This window comes from Panulirus ornatus, chromosome 48 (genome assembly GCF_036320965.1).
Source record: "Panulirus ornatus isolate Po-2019 chromosome 48, ASM3632096v1, whole genome shotgun sequence".
Lineage (NCBI taxonomy): Eukaryota > Metazoa > Arthropoda > Malacostraca > Decapoda > Palinuridae > Panulirus > Panulirus ornatus.
In genome coordinates, this window is record NC_092271.1 from 3,802,451 (window position 1) to 3,820,258 (window position 17,808).

Genomic DNA, 17,808 nt, shown 5'->3' on the forward strand with positions numbered 1-17,808 from the left:
AAGTATTTCTCACATATATTCTTCAAAGCAAACACCTAATCCGATCCACACCTCTTCTACCACTTCTGAAACCACACTGCTCTTCCTCAATCTGATGCTCTGTACATGCCTTCACCCTCTCAATCAACACCCTCCCATATGATTTCCCAGGAATACTCAACAAACTTATACCTCTGTAATTTGAGCACTCACTTTTATCCCCTTTGCATTCCGCCAATCCTCAGGCACCTCACCATGAGACATACATATATTACATAACCTTACCAACCAGTCAACAATACAGTCACCCCCTATTCTAATAAATTCTTCTTCAATACCATCCAAACCAACTGCCTTGCCGGTTTTCATCTTCCGCAAAGCTTTTACTACCTCTTCTCTATTTACCAAGTCATTTTCCATAACCCTCTCACTTTGCACACCACCTAGACAAAAACACCCTATAGCTGCCACTCTATCGTCAAACACATTCAACAAACCTACAAAATACTCACTCCATCTCCTTCTCACATCACCACTACTCGTTATCACCTCCTCACTAGTCCCCTTACTTACATACATATATTTATGTATATCTCTCTCTTTAAACCAGGTATTCCCAGTCACCAGTCCTTTTTCAGCACATAAATCTAAAAGCTCTTCACAGTTTCCATTTATAACACTGAACACCACAAGCAAAAAAATTATTCCATCAATTGCCGTATTACTTACCTTTGCATTCAAATCACCTATCACTATAACCAGGTCTCGTGCATCAAAACTACTAACACACTCACTCAGCTGCTCCCAAAACACTTGCCTCTCATAATCTTTCTTCTCATGCCCATATGCACCAATAATTACCCATCTCTCTCCATCAACTTTCAGTTTTACCCATATCAATCTAGAGTTTACTTCCTTACACTCTATCGCAAACTCCCACCACTCCTGTTTCAGGAGTAGTGCTACTCCTTCCATTGCTCTTGTCCTCTCACTAACCCCTCACTTTACTCCCAAGACATTCCCAAACCACTCTTCCCCTTTACACTTGAGCTTCGTTTCACTCAGAGCCAAAACATCCAGGTTCCTTTCCTCAAACATACTACCTATCTCTCCTTTTTTCACATCTTGGTTACATCCATACACATTTAGACTCCCCAATCTGAGTCTACGAGGAGGATGAGCACTCACCGCGTGACTCCTTCTGTTTCCCATATATATGTATATATATATATATATATATATATATATATATATATATATATATATATATATATATATATATATATATATATATATATATATATATATATATATATATATATATATATATATATATATACATATATATATATATACATATATATATATGTATATATATATATATATATATATATATATATATATATATATATATATATATATATATATATATATATATATATATATATATATATATATATATATATATATATATATATATATATATATATATATATATATATATATATATATATATATATATATATATATATATATATATATATATATATATATATATATATATATATATATATATATATATATATATATATATATATATATATATATATATATATATATATATATATAATATATATATATATATATATATATATATATATATATATATATATATATATATATATATATATATATATATATATATATATATATATATATATATATATATATATATATATATATATATATATATATATATATATATATATATATATATATATATATATATATATATATATATATATATATATATATATATATATATATATATATATATATATATATATATATACATATATATATATATATATATATATATATATACATATATATATATATATATATATATATATATATATATATATATATATATATATATATATATATATATATATATATATATATATATATATATATATATATATATATATATATATATATATATATATATATATATATATACATATATATATATATACATATATATATATATATATAAATATATATATATATATATATATATATATATATATATATATATATATATATATATATATATATATATATATATATATATATATATATATATATATATATATATATACATATATATATATATATATATATATATATATATATATATATATATATATATATATATATATATATATATATATATGTATATATGTGTGTGTGTGCGTGTGTGTGTGTGTGTATGTGTACTTTAACTTTCTAAAAGGGGAAACAGAAGAGATGGGTGATTACTGGTGCATATGCACCTGGGCATGAGAAGAAAAATCATGAGAGGCAAGTGTTTTGGGAGCAGCTGAGTCAGTGTGTTAGTAGTTTTGATGCACGAGGCCGGGTTATATTGATAGGTGATTTGAATGCAAAAGTGAGTAATGTGGCAGTTGAGGGAATAATTGGTGTACATTAGGTGTTCAGTGTTGTAAATGGATATGGTGAAGAGCTTGTAGATTTATGTGCTGAAAAAGGAGTGGTGATTGGGAATACCTGGTTTAAAAAGATATATATATATATATATATATATATATATATATATATATATATATATATATATATATATATATATATATATATATATATATATATATATAAGTATACGTATGTAAGTAGTAGAGATGGCCAAAGAGCGTTATTGGTTCACGTGTTAATTGAAAGGCGCGCGAAAGAGAGAATTTTGGATGTTAATGTGCCGAGAAGTGCAACTGGAGGGATGTCTGATCATTATCCTCTGGAGGCAAAAGTGAAGATCTGTAGAGGCTATCAGAAAAGACGAGAGAATGTTTGAGGTGAAGAGAGTGGTGAGAGTAAGTGAACTTGGGAAGGAGACTTGTGTGAGGAAGTACCAGGAGGGACTGAGTACAGAATGGAAAAAACTGAGAACAAAGGACGTATGGGGAGTGGGGAAGGAACTGGATGTATTCTGAGAAGTGGTGATGGCTTGCGCAAAAGATGCTTGTGGCAAGAGAAGCGTGGGAGGTGGGCAGATTAGTAAGGGTAGTGAGTGGTGGGATGAAGAAGTAAGATTATTAGTGAAAAAGAAGAGCGAGGCATTTGGATGATTTTTGCAGGGAAATAATGCAAACGTCTGGAAGATGTATAAAAGAAAGAGGCAGGAGGTCAAGAGAAGGGTGCAAGAGGTGAAAAAGAGGAAAATGAGAGTTGGGGTAAGAGAGTATCATTAAATTTTAGGGAGAATAAATCGATGTTTTGGAAGGAGGTAAATAAAGTGCGTAAGACAAGGTGAACAAATGGGAACATCAGTGATGGGGGTTAATGGGGAGGTGATAACAAGTAGTGGTAATGTGAGAAGGGGATGGAGTGAGTATTTTGAGGTTTCTTGAATGTATTTGTTAATAGAGTGGCACATATAGGGTGTTTTGGTCGAGGTGGTGTGCAAAGTAAGAGGGTTAGGGAGAATGATTTGGTAAACAGAGAAGAGGTAGTAAAAGCTTTGAGGAAGATGGAAGCCGGCAAGGCAGCGGGTCTGGATGGTATTGCAGTGGAATTTACTAAAGAAGGGGGTGACTGTATTGTTGACTGGTTGGTAAGGTTATGTAATGTATGTATGACTCATGGTGAGGTGCTTAAGAATTGGCAGAATGATTGCATAGTGCCATTGTACAAAGGCAAAGGGGATAAAAGTGAGTCCTCAAATTACAGAGGTATAAGTTTGTTGAGTATTCCTGAGAAATTTTATGGGAGGGTATTGATTGAGAAGATGAAGGCATGTACAGAGCATCAGACTGGGGAAGAGCAGTGTGGTTTCAGAAGTGGCAGAGGATGTGTGGATCCGGTGTTTGCTTTGAAGAATGTATGTGAGAAATACTTGGAAAAGGAAATGGATTTGTATGTAGCATTTATGGATCTTGAGAAGGCATGTGAGAGAGTTGATAGAGATGCACTGTGGAAGGTTTTAAGAATATATGGTGTGGGAGGCAAGTTGTTAGAAGCAGCGAAAAGTTTTTGTCGAGGATGTAAGGCATGTGTACGAGTAGGAAGAGAGGAAAGTGATTGGTTCTCAGTGAATGTAGGTTTTTGGCAGGAGTGCGCGATGTCTCCATGGTTGTTTAATTTCTTTATGGATAGGGTTGTTAGGGAGGTAAATGCAAGAATTTTGGAAAGAGGGTTAAGTATGCAGTCTGTTGTGGATGAGAGAGTGGTTCCAACAATGCTATATGGTTACGAGGCTTGAGCTATAAATAGAGTTGTGCGGAGGTGATAAGATGTGCTGTTAGGTTTTTGTCAGAGTGCGGATGTCCCCTTTGTTTTTAATTTTTTATAAGGGTTGTTAAAGGGGGGAAAAAAAATTTGGAAAAATTTAATATCTCCTTTGTGATATAATGGTTCCAACAATCCCTATAGGGTTTTCGAGGTTTGAGCTATAAATAAGTTGTCGGAGTGAAAAGGGATGCTTAAATGAGATGTTTTAGAAACTTTGGTGTGAAGTGGTTTGTTTGAGTAATTTAATAAAAAGGTGAGAGAGATGGTGGCAATAAAAGAGTGTGGTTGAAGAGCAGAAGATTTGTTTGAAATGATTTGGTCACATGGAGAAAAATGAGTGGGGAAAGATTGACAAAGAGGATATATGTGTCAGAGGTGAGAACGAAAAGTGGGAGACCATATTGGAGGGGGAAGACTTTCCCCCTCAATTTGTCTCCCACTTCTCCTGGGCCCCTCCCCCTCCGACAATATAATTCCTCTTCGTCAATTTTTCCCTCACCATTCTCCCATGTGCCCAACCTTTAAAAACACCCTTTCTGCTCCTCAACCACAATCTTTTTATTTCCACACATCTCTCTCCCCCCTTAAACGTTACGTACTCGATAAAACCACCTCACACCACACATGTCCTAAAAATTAAATTTCCGCAAAACCACCCCTCCTCGCACAACTCTATCCATAGCCCACGCCTCGTAACCATACAAATTGTGGGAAACCCAACTATTCCTCAAACAAACCATTTTTGCTTCCGAGATATGTTTCGATTCCACACTTCTTCAAGGCTCCCGGATTTTGGGCCCCTCTCCCCCACCCTAAACCCACTTCCGCTCCAAGGTTCCATCGCTGCCAGAGCCTCCAGTTTATCTAAAACATTTTATTTCCCCTCCAGTTTTTCTCCATTAAACTTCCTCCCAATTGACTTGACCTAAACCCCTACGGTCCTAATAAAACTTTACTCTTGTTCACATTAACTTTTAACTTTCTTTTCACACACTTTAAAATCAACTCGTCACCAGCTTCTGCAGTTTCCCCCAAAATAAATCAGCCACCAGCGCGGTATTATCAGCGAAAAACCCAACGACCCCTTCCCCAAGCTCTCTATCCCCAACAGACTTCAAACCGCCCCTCTTTCCAACCTCTTCCCTTTTTACCTCCTCAACCCCACCTTAAACAAATTAAAAAACCCCAGGGAAAACAAACAAACCCCTCCCCCGAAAACCCTACATTCACTGAAACCAACACTTTCCTTCTCCTACACGTACAAAATGCCTACTCCTCGATAAAATTTTTCAGTTTTCTAACAACTTCCCTCCCACACCATATATTCCTAAACCTTCCATAGAGCATCTCTATCAATCTATCAATCCTTCTCTAGATCAAAAAATTTGCTACAAACAAAATTCCTTTGCTTTTCAAAGTATTTCTCACACAATCTTCAAAGCAAACACCTGATCCACACTTCCCTACCCTCTGTAAAAACACTGTTTCCCCCCCAATCTGATGCTCTGTCCCATGCCTTCACCCTCTCATCAATACCCTCCCCTATATTTACCGGAATACTAACAAACTTTTTACCTCTGTAATTTGAGCACTCACTCTTATCCCCTTCCTTTGTACAATGGCACTTGCACGCATTCCCGGGAAATCCCCGGCACCCACCCTGAGTCATAAAATACTTAAATAACCTTTCCAACCAGTCATAAAACATCCCCCCCCTTTTTTTTATATATATAAAAATATATATATATATTAAAAATAATATATATATTTTTAAAATTTTTTATATATATATATTTATATATTTATATATATATTTATAAAAATATACAAAACATTAAAATTTTTATATTTATATATATTAAAATATTATTATTATAAATTTTTATATAATTTATTTATTTATTTATTTTTAAATTTTACTTTGTCGCTGTCTCCCGCGTTTGCGAGTAGCGCAAGGAAACAGACCCAAAGTGCCCAACCCCCCCCCCTAACATTTTATACTACGTCCAACACGCAAATTACATACCCCACAGCTTTCCATGGTTTTTAACCTCAGACGCTTTTTAACCCTGCCTTGATTCAATCCAGACAGCACGTCAACTCGGTTACCACAAGCTTCAATTCACTCTATCCCTTTCCCCCCTTTCACCCTCCGCATGTTTTAGCCCCCATCACACAAAACTTTTTCACTCCATCTTTCCACCTCCAAAATTTGGCTCCCTCTTCTCCTCGTTCCCCCCCCACCTCCGACACAAATATCCCTTGCAAAATTTTCCCCACTCCCTTCCCCTTTCCCTTTTCCCAACCACATCAAAACACCCCTTCTGCCTCTTTAACACGCTCTGTATTTCCAACATCTCTTTCACCCTTTCTTACCACTCAATCAAACCACCTCACACCAACATTGTCCTCAAACATCTCATTTTCCCGCACCCTCCCCTCCTCCTGGGGCACAACTCTATCCCTAGCCCAGCTCGCAAACCTTTCACATTCTCGAACCAAATATTCCCTTTAAACATTCCAATTTTTGCTTTCCCAGATAATTTCCGCTTTCCACACATTTTTCAAGGCCCCCAAATTTTCCCCCCCCCTCCCCCACCCCTGTTTCCACTTCCGCTTCCAGGGTTCCACCCCGCGGCCAAACCCAATCCCAGATATCAAAAAAAACACTTCACTTCCCCCCTTTTTTTCATTTAAAAATTATTTTCCCAAATTTGGACTTGCCCCTTTAAAAAAATTCTGAAACCTAAAAACCCTTTTGCTCTTATTATATTTCTCCCCGCTTTCTTTTTCACAAAAACTTTCCCAAACTCATCCCCCGGGCTTCTGCAGTTTCTAACACAAATCAGCCCCCAGGCTGTACATAAACCGAAAAAAAAAACTGATTTCCCCAAGCTCTCTAAACCCAAAACTGCCCTGCAACTTGCCCCTTTTCCCCAAACCCTTGCATTAAATCTCCCAAAACAACCCCATTTATAAAAAAATTTAAAACCCAACCCAGGAGACTTTCCCCAAACCCCTGAAAGAAAACCTACATTCATTTGGAACCAATCACTTTCCTCTTTTTCTACACGTACAATCCCTTTAAACACCCTCAAAAAAATTTTTTCACGCTTCAAACAACTTCCCTCCCACACCAAATTTTCTTAATCCCTTTCCACAGACCCATCTCTATAAACTCTATCATTTTGCCTTCTCCAAATCCAAAAAATCTACATACAAATCCTTTTTTGCTTTTTTTAAGATTTTCACATATATTCTTAAAAGCAAACACCAAATTTCCCCCCACACCTCTTCTACCATTTCCTGAAAACCAAAATGCCTTTCCCAATTGATGTCTGTCCATCCTTTTCACCCCCTAAATAAAAACCCCCTCCCAAAATTTTTTCCCCAGGAATTCCCAAAACCCAAACTTTTTCCTCTGAAATTTTGGAGCACTCATTTTTAAACCTTTTTGGGAAATTCCCCCAATCCTCTGGCACCCCACCATGAGACATACATATATTAAAAACCCTTTCCCAACCCAGTCAAAAAATACGGTCACCCCCTTTCTAATAAATTTTCTTCAATCCCACCCAAACCAAAACTCCCTTTGGGGTTTTTTTTTTTCCGAAAAGTTTTTATTTCCTTCTTCTCAAATTTTACCAAGTCATTTTCCATAACCCTCTCACTTTGCACCCCCACCTAGACAAAAAACCCCCCTATAGTTTGCCACCTACCCTTTCAAAAAAACATTCAAAAAAACCCTACAAAATTACTCACCCCAAACCCAATTCCCCACATCACCATATTCGTTAAAAACCCCCCTCCTGTCCCCTTACTTCCATACAAATTTTTATGTAAATCCCTTTTTTAAAACCCAGGTTTTCCCAGTCCCCAAACCCTTTTTTCCCGCACAAAAATTTTAAAAGCTCTTCACAGTTTCCTTTAAAACACTGAACACCACAAGCAAAAAAATTTTTCCATAAATTGCCGTATTCCCTTTCCCTTTTGATTAAAAATAAACCATCACTAAACCAGGTCCCAGTGCACCCAAACTACAACACACTCACTCAGCGCCCCCCAAAAACACTTGCCTCTCAAAATCTTTTTTCTCATGCCCATTCACCAAAATTACCCATCTCTCTCCATAAAATTTCATTTTTAAACCCTTTATCAATCTAGGTTTATTTTCCTTACCTCAATGAAAAACCCCCACCACCCTGTTTCAGGAGTAGTGCAAACCCCTTTCCCTTGCTTTGTCCTCCACTAACCCCTCATTTTTCCCTCCCAAAAAATTCCCAAACCACTTTTCCCCCTTTACACTTGGTTCGTTTCACCAAGCCAAAACACCCGGGTTCCTTTCCTCAAAATACCTACCTATCTCCCCTTTTTTTCAAAATCTTGGTTCCCTCCTAAAACCATTTAGACCCCCCAAAATCTGAGTTTTACGAGGGGGAAATGAGACTCCCCGCGTGACTCCTTCTGTTTCCCATATTTATTTTTTTATATTTAAAAATTTTATAAATTTTTAAAAATTTTATATATATATATATTTAATTATAAAAATATATATATATTTATATATTATATATATATATATTTTATTTTAAAATATTTTTTATATTTTATTTTTAAAAAAAACCATTTATATATATTTAAATTATATATATTTTAAAATATATATATTATATATTTTATTTATATTTTTAAAATTATATATATATATTTATATATATATAAAATATATATAATATATATTATAAAATTATTTTTTATATTTTATATTTATATCTATTATATATATATATATATATATATATATTATATATATTTATATAAAATATTTATATATCTATATATTTTTATTATTTTTATATTTTTAAAATTTTCATATATTAAAAAATATTTTATAAAATATATTAAATAAAAAATTAAAAATAAAAATATATATAAAATATTATATATAAATTATATATTATATATTATATTAATATATATATAAATATAATATATTATATATTTAAAAATATTTTTATATATATATATTAAAATTATTATATATATATTTTTTTATTTAATATTATATTTTATATTTTTTTAATTTTTATATATTTTATATTATAATACATATTTTTATATTTATATTTTACATATATATATATTATATATATTATATATTATATCATAAAATATTTTATATATACATATTATATCCCTATATTTAAAAACATTATTTTAAAACATTTATATATATTTTAAAATTTTTATATATATAATTTTTTCTATATATAATAATCTTTTTAAAATATATTTTTTATATATATATATATTTATATAAAAAATATATAAAATTTTATATATATTTTTATTATATATATATATATATATAAAACTTATTTTATATATAACTTTATATATTTTTATTTTTAAATATAAATATTTTATATATTTTATAATATATATATTTTTTATATATATATATATATATATATTATATTTTAATATTATTTTTTAAATATTATAATTTTAAAATTTATAAATATACATTTTATTATATATATATATATATTAATATTAAATTATATATATATATATATTTTTATATATTATATATATATATGTTTATGTGGGTGTGTGCGTGTGGGGTGTGTTTTTAATGTGTACTTTAACTTTCTAAAAGGGGAAACCCAAGAGGATGGGTGTTTTCCTGGTGCTAGGCACCTGGGCATGAGAAAAAAATAAGGAGGGAAAGTGTTTTGGGACCCGCTGAGTCAGTGTTTTTAAAGTATTTTTTGATGAAAGAGGCCGGGTTATTTTGATAGGGGTTTGAATGCAAAGTGGTAATGGGGCCCTTTGAGGAAAAAAATTGGTGCCCCCTTTAGGTTTTTTCCGTGGTTGAAAATGGATATGTAAGGGCCCTTGTAGATTTTGTGTTTTGAAAAAGGGGGTGGTGTTGGGAATACCTGGTTTAAAAAATATATATATAAATATTTTAAAAAATATAAATTTTATATATATTAAAATTTTATATATATATATAAATATATTTAAAATTATAATATATAAAGAAATACGTTGTAAGTAGTAGGGGGGGGCCAAAGAGCGTTATTGGTTCACTTTTTTTAATTAAAAAGGGCCCCAAAAGGGAAAAATTTTGGATGTTAAAGTCCCCGGGAAAGTGCAACTGGGGGGATGTTGATAAATTACCTCTGGGGCCCAAAAGGGGAAGATTGTAGAGGCTTTCGAAAAGACGGGTGTTTGAGGGGAAAGAGTGGTGAAGTAATTGAATTTGGGGGAAGGGGGAATTTGGTTTTGAGGAAGTCCCAGGGGGGAAACTGAGTACAGTGGAAAAAATTGAGAAAAAAGGCCTTTAGGGGGAAAGGGGGGGGAAGGAACGGGATGATTCTGAGAATTTGGGTTGTTTGGGCTTGCGCAAAAAAAAGCTTTTTTGGCAAGAGAACTTTGGGGGGTGGGGGGGTTAAGAAAGGGGGTTTGAGTGGTGGGAGGGAAAAAAAGAATCATATTAGGGGAAAAAGGGAAGGGAAAGGGGAGGCTTTTGGGGTTTATTTTTGCAGGGAAAAAAATTTAAAAATTTCGGGAAGATGTATAAAAAAAAAAGGGAAAGGAAAGGCCCAAGGGAAAAGGGGTTTGAAAGGTAAAAAAAGGGGAAAAAAGAGAGTTGGGGAAGGGAAGGGGAAAATCTTTAAAAATTTTAGGGGGGAAAAATCGATTTTTTTTGGAAAAAAGGGGGTTAAATAAAGTGCGTAAGAAAAGGTGAACAAATGGGAACATCATTTGAGGGGGGGTTAATGGGGGGGTTGAAAACGAAGGGGGTAATGTGAAAGGGGAGGAGTAAAATTTTTTTGGGTTTTCTTGAATTTTTTTGTTAAAAAGAGGGGGCACTTTATGGGGTGTTTTGGTCGAGGTGGTGTGCAAAGAAAAGGGGGTTAGGGAAAATTTGATTTGGTCCCCCAAGAGAAGGGTAGTAAAAGCTTTGAGGAAGATGGAAGCCCGGGAAGGGGAGCGGGTCTGGTTTGGGATTGCAGGGAATTTACTAAAGAAGGGGGTGCCCGTAATTTTTGACTGGTTTTGGGAAAGGTTTTGTTAAAGTTGTTTGACCCCCATGGTGAGGTGCTTAAGAATTGGCGAATGATTGCATTGTGCCAATTTTACAAAAAGGCAAAGGGGGTAAAAGGGGAGCCCCAAATTTCAGATTTTAAGTTTGGGTTTAGTATTCCTGAGAAATTTTATGGAGGGATTTTAAAAAAGAAGATGAAGGCTTTTAAAACATCAGGGTGGGAAGAGCCCTTTGGTTTTAGAAGTTGGGAGAGGATGTGTGGAACCGGTGTTTGCTTTTAAAAATGTAAATTTAGAAATACCCGGGGGAAAGGAAAAAGGGTTTTTTGTTGCAAATTTTTGGTCTTGGGGAAGGCATTTTGAGAGAGTTTATAGAGAAGCACTGTGGAAGGTTTTAAGAATATATGGTTTGGGAAAGGGAAATTGTTAGAAGCAGCGAAAAGTTTTTTTCGAGGAAAGTAAGGCATGTGTTACGAGTAGGAAAAGGGGGAAAGTGATTGGTTCTCATGTAAGTAGGTTTTTTTGGCAGGAGTGCCCCGATGTTTTCCCTGGTTGTTTAAATTTTTTTATGGATAGGGTTGTTAAGGGAGGGAAAAGCAAGGGAATTTTTTGGGAAAAGGGTTAAAATTTCAGTCCCTTTTTTGGTAGAAAGAGTGGGGTTCCCAAAAAAGCAAAATGGTTTCCCCGGGGTTGGGCCCATAAATGAAAGGGGGGTTTCGGGGGTGATAAGGGTGTGCCGTAAATGAGATGTTTTTTTGGGCATGTGGTGGAAAATTGGTTTGGGTTGAGTAAGTAATAAAGGGGGAGAGGAGATGTTTTGGAATAAAAAGGAGTGGGTTGGGGAAAAGCCAAAAAGATTTTTTTAAAAAAATTTGGCACATGGAAGAATGAGGGGGGAAAGTTTGACAAAGGGATATATGGTCAAGGGGGGGAAGGGAAAGGGGGACCAAAATTGGGGTGAAAGACTTTCACCCCAATTTTTTTCCCCCTTCCCCTCTTTCCCCCTCCACCTCCGACAATATACCTCTTCGTCAATTTTTCCCCACTCATTTTCCCATGTCCAAAACCATTTCAAAAACCCTCTTCGCTTTTAAAACCCGATCTTTTTTTTTTTCCACAATCCTCTCCCCCTTATTTAAAGTACTCATCAAACCACCCACACCACACTTTGCCCTCAAACTCTTTTCCGCACACCTCCCCCGCGCACAACTCTATCCAACCCCACGCCTCGTAACCTACAAAATGTTGGAACCCTATTCCTTCAAACCTACCCTTTGTTTTCCCCGGTATTTTCTCGACTTCCACACATTTTAAAGGGCTCCCAGGATTTTCGCCCTCCCCCCCCCTATACCATTTCCGCTTCCAAAAGGTTCCATCCGCGCCGGGCCCCTCCCGATATCTAAAAAACTTTATTTCCCTCCATTTTTTTTCCATTAAAACTTACCTCCCAATTGACTTGACCCTCAACCCTACTGTACCTAATAACCTTACTCTTGTTCACATTTACTTTTAACTTTCTTCTTTCACACACTTTATCAAACTCAGTCACCAGCTTCTGCAGTTTCTCACATGAATCAGCCACCAGCGCTGTATTATCAGCGAACAACTACTGACTCACTTCCCAAGCTCTCTCATCCCCAACAGACTTCATACCTGCCCCTCTTTCCAAAACTCTTGCATTCACCTCCCTAACAACCCCATCCATAAACAAATTAAACAACCATGGCGACATCACAAACCCCTGCCGCAAACCTACATTCACTGAGAACCAATCACTTTCCTCTCTTCCTACACGTACACATGCCTTACATCCTCGATAAAAACTTTTCACTGCTTCTAACAACTTGCCTCCCACACCATATATTCCTAATACCTTCCATAGAGCATCTCTATCAACTCTATCATATGCCTTCTCTAGATCAATAAATGCTACATACAAATCCATTTGCTTTTCTAAGTATTTCTCACACACATTCTTCAAAGCAAACACCTGATCCACACATCCTCTACCACTTCTGTAACCACACTGCTCTTCCCCAATCTGATGCTCTGTACATGCCTTCACCCTCTCAGTCAATACCCTCCCATATAATTTACCAGGAATACTCAACAAACTTATACCTCTGTAATTTGAGCACTCACTCTTATCCCCTTTGCCTTTGTACAATGGCACTATGCACGCATTCCGGCAATCCTCAGGCACCTCACCATGAGTCATACATACATTAAATAACCTTACCAACCAGTCAATAATACAGTCACCCCCTTTTATATATATATATATATATATATATATATATATATATATATATATATATATATATATATATATATATATATATATATATATATATATATATATATATATATATATACACACATATATATATATATATATATATATATATATATATATATATATATATATATATATATATTTATTTATTTATTTATTTATTTATTATACTTTGTCGCTGTCTCCCGCGTTTGCGAGGTAGCGCAAGGAAACAGACGAAAGAAATGGCCCAACCCCCCCCCATACACATGTATATACATACGTCCACACACGCAAATATACATACCTACACAGCTTTCCATGGTTTACCCCAGACGCTTTACATGCCTTGATTCAATCCACTGACAGCACGTCAACTCCGGTATACCACATCGCTTCAATTCACTCTATTCCTTGCCCTCCTTTCACCCTCCTGCATGTTCAGGCCCCGATCACACAAAATCTTTTTCACTCCATCTTTCCACCTCCAATTTGGTCTCCCTCTTCTCCTCGTTCCCTCCACCTCCGACACATATATCCTCTTGGTCAATCTTTCCTCACTCATTCTCTCCATGTGCCCAAACCACTTCAAAACACCCTCTTCTGCTCTCTCAACCACGCTCTTTTTATTTCCACACATCTCTCTTCACCCTTACGTTACTCACTCAATCAAACCACCTCACACCACACATTGTCCTCAAACATCTCATTTCCTGCACATCCATCCTCCTGCGCACAACTCTATCCATAGCCCACGCCTCGCAACCATACAACATTCTTCGAACCACTATTCCTTCAAACATACCCATTTTTGCTTTCCGAGATAATGTTCTCGACTTCCACACATTCTTCAAGGCCCCCAGAATTTTCGCCCCCTCCCCCACCCTATGATCCACTTCCGCTTCCATGGTTCCATCCGCTGCCAGATCCACTCCCAGATATCTAAAACACTTCACTTCCTCCAGTTTTTCTCCATTCAAACTCACCACCCAATTGACTTGACCCTCAACCCTACTGTACCTAATAACCTTGCTCTTATTCACATTTACTCTTAACTTTCTTCTTCCACACACTTTACCAAACTCAGTCACCAGCTTCTGCAGTTTCTCACATGAATCAGCCACCAGCGCTGTATCATCAGCGAACAACAACTGACTCACTTCCCAAGCTCTCTCATCCCCAACAGACTTCATACTTGCCCCTCTTTCCAAAACTCTTGCATTTACCTCCCTAACAACCCCATCCATAAACAAATTAAACAACCATGGAGACATCACACACCCCTGCCGCAAACCTACATTCACTGAGAACCAATCACTTTCCTCTCTTCCTACACGTACACATGCCTTACATCCTCGATAAAAACTTTTCACTGCTTCTAACAACTTTCCTCCCACACCATATATTCTTAATACCTTCCACAGAGCATCTCTATCAACTCTATCATATGCCTTCTCCAGATCCATAAATGCTACATACAAATCCATTTGCTTTTCTAAGTATTTCTCACATACATTCTTCAAAGCAAACACCTGATCCACACATCCTCTACCACTTCTGAAACCACACTGCTCTTCCCCAATCTGATGCTCTGTACATGCCTTCACCCTCTCAATCAATACCCTCCCATATAATTTACCAGGAATACTCAACAAACTTTTTTTTTTTTTTTTATACTTTGTCGCTGTCTCCCGCGTTTGCGAGGTAGCGCAAGGAAACAGACGAAAGAAATGGCCCAACCCCCCCCATACACATGTACATACACACGTCCACACACGCAAATATACATACCTACACAGCTTTCCTTGGTTTACCCCGGACGCCTCACATGCCTTGATTCAATCCACCGACAACAAACTTATACCTCTGTAATTTGAGCACTCACTTTTATCCCCTTTGCCTTTGTACAATGGCACTATGCACGCATTCCGCCAATCCTCAGGCACCTCACCATGAGTCATACATACATTAAATAACCTTACTAACCAGTCAACAATACAGTCACCCCCTTTTTTAATAAATTCCACTGCAATACCATCCAAACCTGCTGCCTTGCCGGCTTTCATCTTCCGCAAAGCTTTCACTACCTCTTCTCTGTTTACCAAATCATTTTCCCTAACCCTCTCACTTTGCACACCACCTCGACCAAAACACCCTATATCTGCCACTCTATCATCAAACACATTCAACAAACCTTCAAAATACTCACTCCATCTCCTTCTCACATCACCACTACTTGTTATCACCTCCCCACTTGCGCCCTTCACTGAAGTTCCCATTTGCTCCCTTGCCTTACGCACTTTATTTACCTCCTTCCAGAACATCTTTTTATTCTCCCTAAAATTTAATGATACTCTCTCACCCCAACTCTCATTTGCCCTTTTTTTCACCTCTTGCACCTTTCTCTTGACCTCCTGTCTCTTTCTTTTATACATCTCCCACTCAATTGCATTTTTTCCCTGCAAAAATCGTCCAAATGCCTCTCTCTTCTCTTTCACTAATACTCTTACTTCTTCATCCCACCACTCACTACCCTTTCTAATCAACCCACCTCCCACTCTTCTCATGCCACAAGCATCTTTTGCGCAATCCATCACTGATTCCCTAAATACATCCCATTCCTCCCCCACTCCCCTTACTTCCATTGTTCTCACCTTTTTCCATTCTGTACTCAGTCTCTCCTGGTACTTCCTCACACAGGTCTCCTTCCCAAGCTCCCTTACTCTCACCACCCTCTTCACCCCAACATTCACTCTTCTTTTCTGAAAACCCATACAAATCTTCACCTTAGCCTCCACAAGATAATGATCAGACATCCCTCCAGTTGCACCTCTCAGCACATTAACATCCAAAAGTCTCTCTTTCGCACGCCTGTCAATTAACACGTAATCCAATAACGCTCTCTGGCCATCTCTCTTACTTACATAAGTATACTTATGTATATCTCGCTTTTTAAACCAGGTATTCCCAATCATCAGTCCTTTTTCAGCACATAAATCTACAAGCTCTTCACCATTTCCATTTACAACACTGAACACCCCATGTATACCAATTATTCCCTCAACTGCCACATTACTCACCTTTGCATTCAAATCACCCATCACTATAACCCGGTCTCGTGCATCAAAACCACTAACACACTGATTCAGCTGCTCCCAAAACACTTGCCTCTCATGATCTTTCTTCTCATGCCCAGGTGCATATGCACCAATAATCACCCAATATATATATATTCCTAAGAGTCCACGGGCAAAATGAGACAAGATGAGTTCCCAAGTGCACTTTCGTGTAATAATCACATCATCAGGGGAGACACAAGAGAGAAATATAACAGTCAGTTGATATACAACGAAGAAACGTAGTTAGGACGCCATTTGGTATACATGCGATTGATGTTTGTGTCTCTTGTCATGAAAAATCTATCAACAATATTTTATAAATGTAACATTTCTAGGATTTCCACAAGATTTTGTGGGTTGACTGGAGACAAGGGATAACATTAAAATTATTTACATGGAGATGATGTGAAAAGGAAGTCACACTGCAGTCCAGAAAACTTAAAAAATGGGTTTAACTTTCCTAAAACATGTGTTTCATAAATGCAATGTTCTCATTATAAGTATAATTCTTTTTCTTTTTTTCTTTTTGCTACATTACTTGAAGGTTTAGAACGTGTTTGGGTATGAAAAAGTGTGTTTAAATAACGTGTTTTTCCATAACACTTAACAAATCAATTAAAGTTTTAGAGATGCTGAGATGTTAGGTTGTGAGGGGTGAGGCAGGAGGGAGGAAGGTTTATTGGCTGCCATACTAAACCTACCGCAGAGGAAGTTTGCTCAAGTGTTGCTGAGGAATCAGGAATGGAAGATGGGTCATGATACACACAACACAGGAGGTCACTAACGTACACGATCTATGAAGAAGGTGTCGTCCCAGCTCTCCGGCTCCACTGCAGTGTGTAGTTGGTGGACGTTCTTCAGAGCCCACACTACCTCGTACATCCAGTGGGTGCCGCTCTTAGGGTATGTAAGTAGCGCTATGTCGTCGCTACGAAATTGAAAATTGTAGTAGAATTTCCCCAGGTGACGAAAACTGAAATATTCAAACTCTTTTAGTGCGATTTTTCCAAAGCTTGTTTGAAAATGGATACCATCTGCCTAAGTTGAATTTTTGATCTAATGCTATAA

The 17,808-nt window shown here is 36.1% G+C and overlaps 1 protein-coding gene across 1 annotated transcript in view; it reads right to left on the bottom strand.

Moving 5' to 3' along the window:
• The window catches only part of LOC139764051 (sulfotransferase 1C3-like), a 102,433-nt gene that overhangs the window by 40,014 nt on the left and 44,611 nt on the right, over positions 1–17,808 (bottom strand). Inside the window, exon 3 of the mRNA XM_071690507.1 lies at positions 17,530–17,713. Within this exon, the coding sequence (XP_071546608.1) occupies positions 17,530–17,713 (184 nt within the window). The remainder of the gene's footprint in view (positions 1–17,529; positions 17,714–17,808) is intronic.